We start from the raw sequence: 13,755 nt of genomic DNA, 5'->3' as shown, positions 1-13,755 counted from the left end.
CCGTCCCCCGGTCGATGAGCTCGGGCATCGCGAGCGGTCAGGGACCGCGAACTCCGGTTTGGTGAGGCGCTGCTCACAGGTTTGCGCGCGGGCAGCGGCCCTCGTGACTTGTACCGCTCGGGCCGTCTTCAAGTCAGCAGGGTTGGACAAGTGGCGACACTGGCCAGCCCCAGTGACCCCATGCGGGGACCAGGTCGAGCGCGACGGGTCCGGGACGAGCCAATGCGAGGGCGGGTCGCCCAGCATTGACATCGCAGGCCAACCTAACCGGCAGACCGCCCAGGCCAGCGGCGAGGTCGACTCGGCTGGCGATGTGGCGGGTGAAGAAGCACGCGCCACCAGCCGTCCAGGTGTCGACGGCGACGCAGGGGACGCTAGTCCGGTGGAGTGGAGCGGCACGCAGGAGGCGCAAGAAGAGAGCCAACCGCGCAATCACGCCAGACAGCGCCTCAGCCACCAGACGCCTTGCAACACCTCGATGCCGGAAGAGTGGGGCAGGGCCCTGGACTTTGGAGGTAAGAGTGATCGAGCGGGGAGGCGGAAAAGGCCCACCCCACCTCCAAGGGCCCCGGTGCAGACCGAGCCGGCCACACGCCCCTTCGAGCGCAAAGCCGGTGACGAGCCCGACTTTCGAGCAGCAGCTGGAGGGCAGCCAAAGTTCGGCCTGCGGCACAAGGGCCCGAGGGGCGCCACCTACCGAGTGCGGGACGGCGCCGGTAAAGCCAAGATGGGGCACCACGACCACCTGACACCGTATGGTGAACGAATGTGCTGTTTGCCACGAGAGGTGGCTGCCGTGTGGTGCGCGCGGCATCACCCGGATCGCGGTGCGGGACCCGAGTCGCCTCTCGCCGCCCTCGGCCCGCCCGCGCCGTACCGAGTGCGGCACGGGCGGCTCTGCCGCCCCCCTGGACAGTATGAGGCGGGGGGCTCGTGAGCTGTGTGAATCGCACGCACCGGAGCGTGCGGTGGACCCGATTGTTGAGGGAGGCTGCGCATACGTGTCGATTTGTCGAGCGCTCGAGAACGTATTGTTAAGTTTACTTTTAGTGTGTGTGTGCGCGGTTTATGTCGTTGTGGTGCATTGTGGTCTTTGTTGTTTTAAGTTTTTGTACATACTTGAGAAATGTGAGCGGTCGTACACCTCTTTTGTGTAGGGGGGTGTGTGTTGGGGAGCGGCGGCCGTTCGTATCGGCCGCCGGCAGCGTGCGCCGGCGCTGCAACCTGCAGTCCCGGCCGGCTGGTGACGTGGGTGACGTGGCGGCCGCTGATTGGTCGGCGGGTGCCCAGCCCCCCTATATAAGGCGACGCATCGCCGGCGGCGGCAGTCGCTGAGCGGGTGGCTCGGCGGGTGGAGCTCGGGGCTGAGCGGTTGGCTCACCCAGGGGAGCTCAGGGATGAGCTGGCGGACAGTTGGTCCGGCCTGATGGGCGGTCAGTGTATTAGCGTGTAATGAGCCGATGTGCATAGACCAATACATTAGTTAACTGAGCCGTGGTGTTTACCCGAGAATGCGTGTTCCGAACACAAGTCATTTCCTCACCAAACATAGCTATTGAGACCAAACTTTCACCTCCACTGCATTCCTCACCTTTCAATATATCATATACCGCCCCAACTCCTTCTTCAAACGCGCTAAATCACACGTAAAAGCAAAATAACAATCGCCGCAAAGCACTCCGCCATTGAGTTTACAACAGGCGCCAAGGCCGCGGTCGTGTACGTTCCTCGCGCATGCGCATAACGGCGGTGTGACGCTAATATCGCCGGAGTGCCCCATCCAGTTGTCTCTAATCCATGGACGAAGCATATGAAGCAGTGAAGCACATATCCAATACGCCCAAGGTTTAGTGATTTACAGAACTTTTACACAATTTGGTAGCTTTCGCTGATATGGCACAATTACATTTTAGAATCGAAGTTGAAATGAAAAAATCTTTTAAAACCATTTAAAAGCAAAAAAGTGCCATCCGGATATTTCTTGGATTATTATCATTCATTTTTCTTTCATTTTTTGGAGATTAACAGAGAAAATGCGTATTTTTTCAAACAGAGAAAATGTAATGACGCAAGATTAGCTAATGAGTGACGTATGAACCTGAGATGCCTTTCCCACCTCTCATAAATGACGCATTACGGCCTTTGCGACGCATATTTTTTTTTGTTTCAAACGGTTTCAAAAACATTTTTTTATCTTGTTCTTTTACTTTATATTGTATTGTATTATTTTTTATATACATTGGGTGCTGGCAATAAAGCCCAGGGCTATTCTGATGTAGCATTGAACGTGGCCAATTTGTGTGTGAATCAATATCTCAGATCTCTTCGTCTCTGTTTGTTGAAAAAGAATCAGAATTGTGAAATATCCCTACTAGATATTTTTTAGAGATATATAAAACCCAGTGTAAGTGGTTTATGGTCAATCATGTTTTACTGTCGTGCAGTTGCATTAGATTTTATGGTCCAAAGCCCTATGCAGGAGGTATGCCCAATGCCCGTAAGGCCCAAGAGAGGTCTCATGATGTGAGTGGCGTGAAGGGTCGAGCAGTGGTAATGCCGTCCAACGGAATTATTGGAAAATGACCTAACTAAAAGGCTCCCCCAGTGGGCGTAGTGGGTGCAAAATGACCTTTGCAGTCAATGCACCCAAAAGCCCCAATAATTAAACAAGGGTTTCGGTTTCTCCAATTGGCTGCCATATTGGACAATGCTCTAAAATTGAATCAAATGATAGCCCAAAACAAGATATGCATTAAACCTAAATGACATTTTAGCCATATTTTAATGACTTAGACACTATTTTCAAGTATAGCCAGGGCCCTGCACCAGCTTACTTATTCTGCTATTTATTCCATTACTAATCCCCTTGCAGCACACATGCAATGCACCACCAGTCAGCTTAGGAGCCACCGCCCAATCAACGTGCTGAAATTCCATATTACTGGGGGTACCCTGATACATTACGGAGATAGTGATCGTGATGAGACAGTCCTGCTCATGGTTATCTGGAAAGGCCTTCATGCTGCATGCATGGAAACCACATACAGCTTACCTAATCATGCTGTGTCCCCACAATATCCTATCTGCATAGTTTTATTTCAACACCTTTTGTGTCATGTGTGCCAACATTCCTCTGATGTATTGACTATTGTTTCTACTTGCAGGCTAGCTACGAAAAATGTCGGGGCCGAAGATAAGCATAGAGACACCTCAAGAGAATCAGATATTTGAAATAACTTATGATGGAAGGGAAATTCCTCAGCCGTAAGTTAACCCACTTCACTTTGCTGAGCCCTCTTCTTTTATTCGAAGTTCACCACATTTCCATGGTAGCGATGTGTATAAGCACTATGGTTGTTGTCTTTTCATTACCTATTGTCTTATTTTCATTATTTGTCACACTTGTAAGTTTTGACCACTTGTTGTCCCTTTACCCTAAGCTCTTTCCACTTTGGTTTAAGTTAAAGTATGTAATTCCTTATCATCAATTTATCTTTCTCAAAACAATAACCTTTGGTGTGTCATCATGATCAAAACATTCAGATTTCAGTTTTGTCACATATAAGATATAATCCTCACCATTGTCAGTATTCACTCTTCACAGCAGTGCAGTATCCTTCCAGTGTAAACGCTCTTCTTTGAGCTTCCTGGCAATTTTTTCCTCACAGGTAATACCGCCCCTCAGTCCATGTACTGATACTCCCCCTCCCCACCAGGCCGCTCTCCATGTCGGAGAACCTGGCGCGTCTGGCGGCCAAAATCGACTGGAGTCGCTCGGACGGGGAGGAAGACGGTGACGAGGCGGCCCCGAGCAGCGCCGAGGGCGACGGAGACGCCGACAGCCAGGTCACCACCTTCCAGCAGCCCACATGGCCCTGGGAGAGCGTCCGAAACAAAATACGGTAACTACGGGGATGGAGCGGGCGTCAGTTCTTTAGTGACGATACGAACTGCCAAATGAACCTTTTTCATGGATCGACTTGAGTGGTGCTGCTCGGCAGGGTCATAAAAAACGATTATAGTTTTCTGCGATGTATTTGGCTCGTATTTACAATGAATTGAGAATGATTTCGAGTGTAGCAGTACTTGCGTTGCATTATCGGTTAACTAAGCAAATGCCATTTCTACTTAGAAAATGTTCTTACAAAAACATGGCAGAAGCATGTACAAGCTAAGAAATGTGCTATTTCAACCGCGTAAGTCCCGCCACCTTTTCCATGCCCTCGATCCTCATCCCACCAACACCGTTAGCGTCACCTCACGTGCCACCCCCTCACCACCTCCCCCAGGGACGCCTACACGGAGGTGTGTGTGCTCTCGGACGTGCTGAGTATCGCGCGCCACAAGCGGTACATGGTGTTGGACGGCGTGACACAGGACGCGCCCGAGCCCAAACAGATCATCCAGGTCATCAGCAAGAAAAAGGCGAGAATATGACTCTGTTGTGATTATATTGTTCTGTTGAACTATAGCAGGTATGGAAAAGTATAAAGAAATTTCGATATCGGAAAACGTAGCAGATCAATCATGCACCATGTTCGTAGTCTTTTCGATATCCTTTGCTCTTTCAAGTTTGTACGGGTGTCTGTTCCTGAACAGCTCCATCTGTTCATCATATTTTAGCTATGGAGTTTAATTACATAGAAGTTTTCTAGTGACGAAATTATTCGACCTTGTGACGGCTCTTCAATTTCATCAATACTTTTTCGTAACGGCACTACAACATGTTACTTCTTTTTCTTGGACAGGGGCTGGCGGCGGCGGCGCAGATTTTGAGCGAGGGTGCCGAGCGGATGCGGGAGAACTTAGCGGAGCAGAGGCGAAACCGCAACAACAACGACTTCTACACGGAGCTGCTGCGTCTGAGACAGAAGTGGCGACTCAGGAAGGTCGGAAACAACATCATCGGGGACCTCAGCTACAAACAGGGTACGTCCAGGGGCGGCCGTGGTGGTTTCATGTTGTCACTTCAATATTCAAATAAGGCATAGCGTGTATGGATTAAGCGCAACGTCAAACTCTGATTTTGACGGGTCGGTACGGAAACAGTCGGCTTTTTGTCGACCTAGAGCTATAAAAGTTGTGTGCTTGGTTCATTAGGTAATGCATGCTTTGACTCAGTTTCCTCAATTGGCTGCAGGCTGACAACTCCTGTTCCACCGGTCTCAGCTCTGCACCACACCAGTGTCGATCTCAGCATTGGCCCCCACACCCTCCCCCCTTCTCTACAGTGGGCTCGCGGTTCTGGCTCTCCGGCACGTTCGAGGTGAAGAAGGCCGAGGAGAACGCTCCGGCGCTGCCCCCGCCCGCCCCGGGCCTGCCGCCCGTGCCGCCGTCGCCCATCATCGTCACTGTGCCCAGCGAGCTGCAGGGGGCCGCCTTCATCTACGTCACAATCCGGAAAGGTGGGTGACGGCACGACCCTCGGGGAGAGGAGGGGAGTGGCCAAGGGGTTTCAGTGATCGGGAGTGTGATCAGAGAGCTACCTGCTACTGTGTAAACTATGCTGCTTGGTGTCCGCCACAGGGCTTGACATGCGTTTCTGATGATCTGTCGGGTTCGTAGGCTGGGGGCGGGTGGGTGTTTGACTGCTCAGTGCTCACTGACGGAAAATGTTGGTGTATCATAAGTCATACAACGTAAGCGTTAGGACATTTTACATAACCATTGGGAGCCATACCTTCTCAGATTCAAGTCACAAATTTGGAGTCGCTTTATTTTATCAGTCTTCCTCACGCTTTATCTATCGATACACACCAGGGCACTGCAGAAATTATCACAAGTGATTGGCCTGACCCTCCCCTCCCCGTCTGTCCACAGATCAGGAGACGCTGTGCTCGGCGCGTCTGACCCACCCCGGCAGCACGCCTCTGCCCGTACCCCAGTCACAGCACTGGAGCGACCGGCTGGACGCCGCCCAGAACGTGCTCTTCTGCAAGGAGCTGATCGCTCAGCTGGCGCGCGAGGCAGTCCAGCTGCAGCCCCGTCTGCCTCACATGGTCATCGGCAACGAGATCACCTCCACCATCTTCCCGGGAATCCACCTGGTGATGGGTCTGGCGCACAGCGCCCGGCCCGAGCGGCGGCCGGCCGCCGCGCCGCTGCCGCCCGTGCCGGCCGGCCCGCTGGGGGACAATAACTACGTGCTGGAGCACTCGCTGCACCAGCTGCTGCGGCACATGCACCACCGTAACATGCACCACGCTATGCCGCACCCGGCCTCGGCGCCCATGGGCATGAGCAAGAGGAGACGCCAGGCGGGACCGGGCGCTGCCTCGCGGGGACAACTGCTGAAAATGGTGGAGAGGTGGGTAGGGATTGGGCTGGGCATGCAGGGAGGGGAATCTTTTAGTGGGTTGAGGGAGGATGTTGAGGTGGAGCATTCTGCATTTGTTTGGTCGTTCAGATGCGTTACGTTTGTCTGTTAGTGTATTTCTTATCAGCTTACCTAATACCGTAAGTGGTCTGTTCTTTCTTCATTCCTCTAACCGTCATCGTCCATTACACAGTGAGACACTACTGGAGAGCATTATCCGCCAGGCGCGTCACGTGGTGCTGCGCATGCGCACTGCGTTCGCCATCGATAGCTGCGCGCGGGAGATCAAGGACCCGCTGATCGTCACTCACTGGAACTCGGTCAACTCACCCACTCAGTCGTGCTGTAAGGTAAGTTAAATCACGAATTCGTCCAGCCAGCAGTCTTCCTGCTTGGTTGGTGACTAAGTTGACTTACTAGCTCAGACTTGTTGTAAGTCACCAACTCACCCACCCACATCCGTTGTGTTGGAACTTGGAAGGTTAGTTTCCAACTCACACAGACAGTCTTGCTTCAAGATGGTCAAATCACTATCTCACACATTCAGTTTTGTGTAAGGTTGATGACTTGGTGGTACATTTCGTACAAAGTCTGATGCATATGTGATGAATTGAAGTTGGTCTGCTTCTGTGCCATTCAGCTGCTTGTCATTCAGAACGATCTGTGACGATCTTACGCCTTTTGATGTCTATGACCCTGCCTGCCTTCCCGCCCCGTGCCCGCTCACCCCACCCTCCTCCCCGTCAGGTGAACATCATGACGCACGGCTACGACTCTGTCCACCGGACCACTTTCCTCATTAACGTACTGGAGGACTCTCTGCGCTGTGTGTGCCGTGACGGCCGCGTGATGACCGTCAGTTACGAGACCTCGGAGCTGCACTATATCATACTGTGCCAGGTGGGAAAGACTCTGTCAGGTGGGAGCAGCATCATACTTTCAAGTGGGGGCTGTATACAGGTCTCATACTGAAGGTTCGGAGTCCAACTTGACAACGATTAGTTCATGAGGTGGCCAAATTTACAGCTGTCGAGCTATGCGCATTTGGGGTTACATGCTTACCTGTTCAGCACCTGGCTTATGTAATAGGCCGATGGTAACCCGATTCCCGACTGCATATCTACATTGACTACCCACCTCTCTCGCCGCCCCGTCTCTGCACAGGTCTCTCAGCACAACCTGCTGGCCGCCCAGTCCTTGGGCCGTATCATGGGCTGGACGGTGAAGAGCAGCAGCAGCGGACAGGGCGGCGGCGGCGGCGGCGGCGGCTCGGACAGCTCACAGACGGCCCAGTCGGGTGGCGGGGCTGCCTCCTCCAGCTGCGTCCTCTCGGCCCCCGGCGGACACTGCTACGTGGCCGTCCGCTGCCAGCCGCACGGCGAGCCGGTCGCCGTCAGTGTGGCCCAGTCGCCCAAACGGGACTTCTTCCCCACGGCGCTGGTCACCGAACACAAGTGGGAGCATCTCGGAGGAGCCTTCCGACAGGTGGGTGATATGGGGAGGAAGGAGAGGGCGCAGCGCAGCAGTGCTAAGCGGGGGGTGGTGTGTACGCTGTCATTGTGTTATGATTGGTCGGATAGTTCCTAAATCGCGCGGTTGCTGCGTTGTTTTTGACTGTGTCGAATGCCATCTGTAGTACCAAGTGTTATTGACCAATACCTGACGTTGTCTGTCTCCACAGATCAAATGGGAGAAGATGGAGGGCCGCAACTTCCTCAACAAGATGGAACTACTGATGGCCAACCTGTCCAGCGGCACCGGCAACATCATGTGACCTCACATCGTCAGCCATCACTATATCACGTGACCCATCTGTTTGAACGGCCGGGTTGGGAATATCATGCGATTGTTCCTGGAAGTGTATGGGATGGGATTTCACGATGTTTTCTTCGCCTTGGCTTGCGCCTTCCAAGCAGTCATGTGGGCCGATCGGCGAGGCCTACGGCTTTGTCCGATGTTATGGTCTGACTGCATGATGACTGCGTTATAAAATCAGGTGCTCTGAAGCGTCACGCGAGTATTCCTGTTTTGTAACACCGACTTAAGGGGGCGGCCACTGACCATGTGACGCACCCTCCCGATGAAATGACCGCAGCATGTTACCCATGACCCCAGGTTTACGTGCATCACGTGACCTGTGAAGTGCATACAATTTTTGGGGCGGGTTTGGCATTTGATAAAACACGATCAATCGTGCGATCGAAAACATGTACCGCATTGAGTGTTTTTACATCGCATGTGTTAACATTTTGAGTATCTTTGTTTCTGTGTGTTTGCAAAAAATGTATAGCGATAAGGTGGTTTGTTGTTCGTTTGGTGTCGCATCATTCGACACCAATAGACGATGTTTGTAGAAACGTCTTGATATTCCGTACAGAAACGCCACATCCATACAACACGAGTCGCGTGGAAGCGGCCAGTCGCGAGCCTCCATACCCGAGACCAAACGTCACAAGGCACCGGTACTCAGCGGCCACCGACATAGAACAAAACAACAGCGAAACAGGCAGTCGCATCAGCTCCGCGCGCCGATTGAGTAACAGAAAGATAACGCACGCAGCGCGTCCGGGCCCATACGAACAGAGCCCCTCACAAAACAACAGAAACACTCCACCGAGCACAACAAACGTGTCTGTAAACACGCGTCACACACGCACCAATGACTTGCCGTAGCTGCCCTGCGGCGGAAGGCCCGAGGGCCGAGATCCGCCCGAGTCAGAGACGTTCCTCGCCGCAACGTCAAACAAAAGTCTCACTCGGCTGTATCCGCCATACGGCGTCGTCTCGAGGCGCCAATCACTCGGTAATTGCACTACGGTTACGCGGTACTCCGCGCTGGGTGGCGTAAGTTCGCTGCCCCGTCAGAAGAGCGCAAAAGTCAGACCGCAAGGGCCATGTTATAGGAGACTCAAATGGGCGCTGGCGGCACCTCCCATGCATGAAACACTTCGCCACTCATCATCAAAGCTTCGTGGCTTTGAAAAACACCAGCGAGGTGCCGTATGCCCACTTCTGCAAGGCTGCCGAGTCCACGAGGGCATGAGTGTCCTCTTCAAAGGCAAGCACACCACTGCGAGGAGCTTATGACTGGTTGCTGGCAGCTGTCGACAGGAAGCGTCTTGTGTAAAGATCACCGCCAGCGCAAAGGCGTTTTGCCACCGCGCGTCATCTTGGATAGATGTCGCCACTCACGGCCGTGACTACGCAAAGTTGACGTTTTGGACGAACCAGGAGAGCACCAGCGAGAACTGTACTCCCAAGCAGACGCCCGTGACGAGCGCGGCGGCGCCGAACATACCGGCCGTGGAGGCAAACTGCGGCTCCACCGTCCTGTGAGGACAGAGAGACAGGGGGCGGTAAGTTAGGGGATGGGGGCAGTTTTGGTTAGTGGGGGGTAGAAAACGACGGATGAAATGTGGAACAGATCACCTATCAAATTAACGGCTAGTTCACATTGATGGCAGCTCAAAACTAGGCCATCTAGGCTTTGTAATAAAATGTACTGCAACTATAACTCTAAGCTATAATCAGCTTCATCCTCACATGGCATACCACATATCCGTTATCTACGTTCATCGACTTCATCGACCATATTTTGCGTCCTGTGCAGTTTCACCAATCCCTACCCTATCCACTAGGACTACCTCTACCCCACATCTCGCCCTCCACTCCAACCCCCATCCATCCGCTCCCACCGTCTGACTGACCTGGGACAGTACATCATGCCCAGTGACGAGAAGTATCCCGAGCTGAGGCCGAGCAGCACCACCATGCCCCAGTAGGCCCAGTCGTTGTTGATGTAGACGGGCGTCACACGCTCCACGTGCACCGGTAGGTAGTTGCAGAGCACGAAGTAGGGGATGAAGGCGAACCGCAGCACCACCGGCAGCCACAGCCAGCGCGGCGTCGGCTGACGGGAGAGCGGGGCGGTTAGAGAACGGGTCAGGGGTGCGGCTGCGGGTTACGGGTTCGAGTCAGGATTGTTGGGGATATTAGGGGATTCAAATGTCACAAGATGCTTTGCAACGGAGAAGACAATTGCCGGACAACGGTTAACACGCCGAATACGATAACCCCTGGACATTGAACAAATATGCAGTTTCTAGCGGTGTCAGTACCTACTCATCGAACACAAATCGAAGCCGAAAAAGCGAGTAGTTATGTCTTGTCCACAATCACAGACGAGCTAACGCTGCATTCGTTATTCACTAATCCACCGTGCCAAGACTTCTGAGATTACTCCAACATACCTGACATTTGACAGCCCAAAATATCCCCACGACAGCAATTACGTTATCAACGCTCATCGTGGACAGCGATAGGAGCTGATGGCTAACACCACAATCATCGGCACTCGGGAACAGTCTGACATCTCGTCACGGCCCGGTGCCAAGAGCTACCGATCATGGCAGAGGTAGATTGGAGTAGAATCAAACCGGTGCCGCTCGCTGCACAGGACTTACCATCACAAACAGATTGGGCATCAGATTGCCTAGCATAGCCGTGAAGTTGAAGGTGAAGAAACACAACACGGCGGCAAAGTACTGCTTCGGGACGAAGAAGTCCTCGTCCACCATGTTGATATCTGGGTGGAGGGAGAGACAGAGATGTTAGATAATTATCGACGGCGAGACATGAGCTCAGGTGGGCCATACCGGTGGTCCAGGCTGGACTACGCGGGAAGAGATCGAAAAGAACAGCGGAATGGGTCAGGAGTTTCCCGAACTCGATATACAGAGAAACGATGACAGGCGTTTCTATCACTGTATGTACTGGAGCGATACGAGCGAAGAACATAAGGCCAACAGCGAAAAGGAAACTGGGAATCATAGGTCAAACAACCGAAAGCCAAAGGTGATGGCGTCGAGAACAGACGTCCTCGTCCAGCTTAAGCACGATTAAAACCCATCCTGACCTCGGGCTGGACACTTACTTATTAAACAGCTTTGGCTTTTTCATCATAACCACATCACTTGATAGTTGATCCGACATTCTATCTCCCAACAACCCACCCACCATGCCACTCCCCGGGACCCCTGACCTTGACCGGCGGGGTCACTGACCTGCCAGCACCGTCGGGAACACGGACAGTGTGACGAAGAAGACGAGGAACACGTTCAATAGCTGCGGGAACGCCTTCTTGAAGATGTGCCAGTAGGGCACGGCGGTGGAGGGACCGTGAGCCTCACTGCCCGCCCGCAGCGACTTCAGCTTGTGGTACCGGTAGAACCTCTGTGAGGAAATAGAACGTGGGAGCCAAGCTATCAATAATAGAGAGAGCTAAAACGGAATACAACTCGCTTAAGAATTCATTCATATGACATGGTGTCATGGGCCGTACGAGGCAGTACCCGAAGGTTGTTTCTTCATTAGACAAACACTATTCTTTAGAATTGTGTTTTTCTATTGAAAAACAAACTGAGGGTGTTTCCATTTCGGGATAGGATTCGTGTTTGGTGCAGCGAATTGGGGCACCTTGCACCGTTTGCACACGAACCGATAGATTTTGATTAAATTTTCAGGGCAGCTGCCCCCACAGATTATCTACCACGAAACACCCTCAGCTAAGATTATTATTATTTTTCTTGCACGTGGCACGTGCACGTGTTTTAGGCCCATAGGCTTCAACAATAGGTGGATTTTCGGCATCGCATTTCTCGCAGACGGGTGCTTGTAATGCGATGGGCTTCTATGTGCTGGGTGGCCGCCCCGGCATCTACCATGAGCCGGCGGCGCCGTTTCGGGCAGCTTCGGGAAGGGGGTGCAAATTGCACGTGCAGCCGCCATTGGTTTAACGTTACGAAATGTGCCAAAACGGGTTTTCTCGATTTGCTCAAAATCGGCTCGATAGATTTTCTTTGTTTTTTTAGTACCGGTAGTCGGTCAGTAGGTTCGTTCGTCAATGTCAATCGCTTGAAATATAATTAACTTTTTTGCACGTGGCACGCGCACAAATCTTCACGTCTTAAGTCAATGGGATTTCTTGAAAAAATACTTAAATCGATTTTGCTCAAAATTTCCACGTTAGATATTAAAAATGTTTCAGTATGATATGCACCCACATGTCGCCTACCAGGTGGCATAGGCCATATATGGGGCGATTGAAATGCACGTGCACGCCCCGCACTTGTTTGAGGGGACCACCTCCGTGAAAATTTGACCACTGCTGGTATGATGGCCTGTGCCGCGCAAACAATACGTGCCAGCGGAACCAATCGAGGTCAGTCGTCAAGGGGATGCTCTAGGATAGTTGTACACCTCATCACGTGGTGCACGTGTTTTCGCACGTGCGCCACATGGGTATAGCATTTTGGGATAGGTAGCCATTGGTGCATAATTATGCTCAGGTGATAACCTCACTGCATGGGTTTGAGCCAGAGTTCCAAGTCGGTTGCGATAATGACCATTGGTGTTGGGTCTACTACGTGTCAAACACGTGGCCGCCCGGGGTTCTCCATTCCGGAGATATTGTGACCGATAGTGAGGTAAGCCCTAATTTAAAGATTGGCCAAGTTTGATCGGCCGCTGGGAGACAATGGTGGCGCACCCGAAAGTCTACCCATGGGCACTGAAGACCCCTTTCATCTGGTACAAAAGGATGGTCGCTTTATGTCTTTAGGCCACACGTGGCACGTGGCACCCCACCTCGAGTGACCATGTGCACTCTCAATGTAAGGCGTTTTGGCCATAAATTTGCCATTTATGGGCCGATTTCGACGAAAATTGCAACATTGATGCATTAAAATGACCTGTGTCACAAACGGCGCTACGAATACAACAAACTCATGTGCTTCGTTTTGGTCTCTAGTGCGCCACTTAACCCGCGCCCCACTGGGGTCTGCGTATAACACGCCCTACTGGGGGGGGGGGGGGGGCTATTCATAGCCCCCCCTAACTCCGAAACTACTGGGCCGATCGTCAAAATTCAAACGGCGTCTGATAGCCCCGGAAAAACTGTTGAGCGAAACCTAATTTCATTGACCTTGAGGTCACCGATGACGTCACAGGTCAGGTCAAAGTAAAAATTATTAGCATTTTGATTTGTTCACGTTTTGGGCTCTGGCCGCCGTCTTACAAGTCAGATCAGGCTCATTTTTGGTTCACACACTCGTGAACAGATGCTCTAGATACCCTGAGGGTACCAAACTTGTACTTTGATTTTCAGGTCAAGGTCAGGTCATCACAGGTCACGAAAATATTATATCATGCGTCGGTCACGTGACACATGTTTTATGGTCCATTTAGGCCAAAGATTTCGAATTTGATGTCGTCTGTGTCATTCGAGGTCATTTTGAGTCGAATTTAGCATAGGTCAGGTCACTTTCAGGTCAAAAAAGGTCCAATTTTGAAGCTAAAATTTTTCAACAAAAAAGGTGTGTATTAGATGCAGTTTGAGCTCAGGAACACGATGGTGCTGTTTATATTGGCGTACGATGTCA

The 13,755-nt window shown here is 52.1% G+C and overlaps 2 protein-coding genes across 9 annotated transcripts in view; one reads left to right on the top strand and one right to left on the bottom strand.

Moving 5' to 3' along the window:
* Positions 1–1,782: 1,782 nt before the first annotated feature.
* LOC122388508 (mediator of RNA polymerase II transcription subunit 17-like) lies at positions 1,783–8,616 on the top strand. 7 transcript variants are annotated; one of them, XM_043379669.1, is made up of 11 exons: positions 1,783–1,845; positions 3,165–3,264; positions 3,717–3,902; positions 4,290–4,425; positions 4,749–4,929; positions 5,232–5,405; positions 5,821–6,307; positions 6,510–6,666; positions 7,064–7,216; positions 7,481–7,801; positions 7,998–8,616. In XM_043379669.1, the coding sequence occupies exons 2-11, from the start codon at positions 3,179–3,181 to the stop codon at positions 8,088–8,090; spliced, it is 1,974 nt and encodes a 657-aa protein (XP_043235604.1). In that variant the 5' UTR covers positions 1,783–1,845; positions 3,165–3,178; the 3' UTR covers positions 8,091–8,616. The 7 variants fall into 7 exon arrangements, with proteins under 7 accessions (XP_043235604.1, XP_043235605.1, XP_043235603.1 ...); XM_043379670.1 differs by lacking the exon at positions 1,783–1,845 and adding an exon at positions 2,120–2,404; XM_043379668.1 differs by lacking the exon at positions 1,783–1,845 and adding an exon at positions 2,121–2,173.
* Positions 8,617–8,663: 47 nt separating this feature from the next.
* LOC122388510 (equilibrative nucleoside transporter 1-like) overlaps positions 8,664–13,755 on the bottom strand; it is a 57,013-nt gene continuing 51,921 nt past the window's right edge. For both annotated transcript variants that reach the window (XM_043379676.1, XM_043379675.1), the window contains 4 exons: positions 11,380–11,548; positions 10,780–10,901; positions 10,024–10,226; positions 8,664–9,646 (listed from right to left, as the gene is read on the bottom strand). In XM_043379676.1, coding sequence (XP_043235611.1) covers positions 9,517–9,646; positions 10,024–10,226; positions 10,780–10,901; positions 11,380–11,548 — 624 coding nt within the window. In that variant the 3' untranslated portion in view covers positions 8,664–9,516. The remainder of the gene's footprint in view (positions 9,647–10,023; positions 10,227–10,779; positions 10,902–11,379; positions 11,549–13,755) is intronic.

The sequence above is a fragment of the Amphibalanus amphitrite genome, unplaced genomic scaffold (assembly GCF_019059575.1).
Source record: "Amphibalanus amphitrite isolate SeventyFive unplaced genomic scaffold, NRLGWU_Aamphi_draft 000325F_arrow, whole genome shotgun sequence".
NCBI classification, from domain to species: domain Eukaryota; kingdom Metazoa; phylum Arthropoda; class Thecostraca; order Balanomorpha; family Balanidae; genus Amphibalanus; species Amphibalanus amphitrite.
The sequence above is the reverse complement of the archived record's forward strand: the minus strand, read 5'-3'. Positions and strand labels throughout refer to the sequence as shown.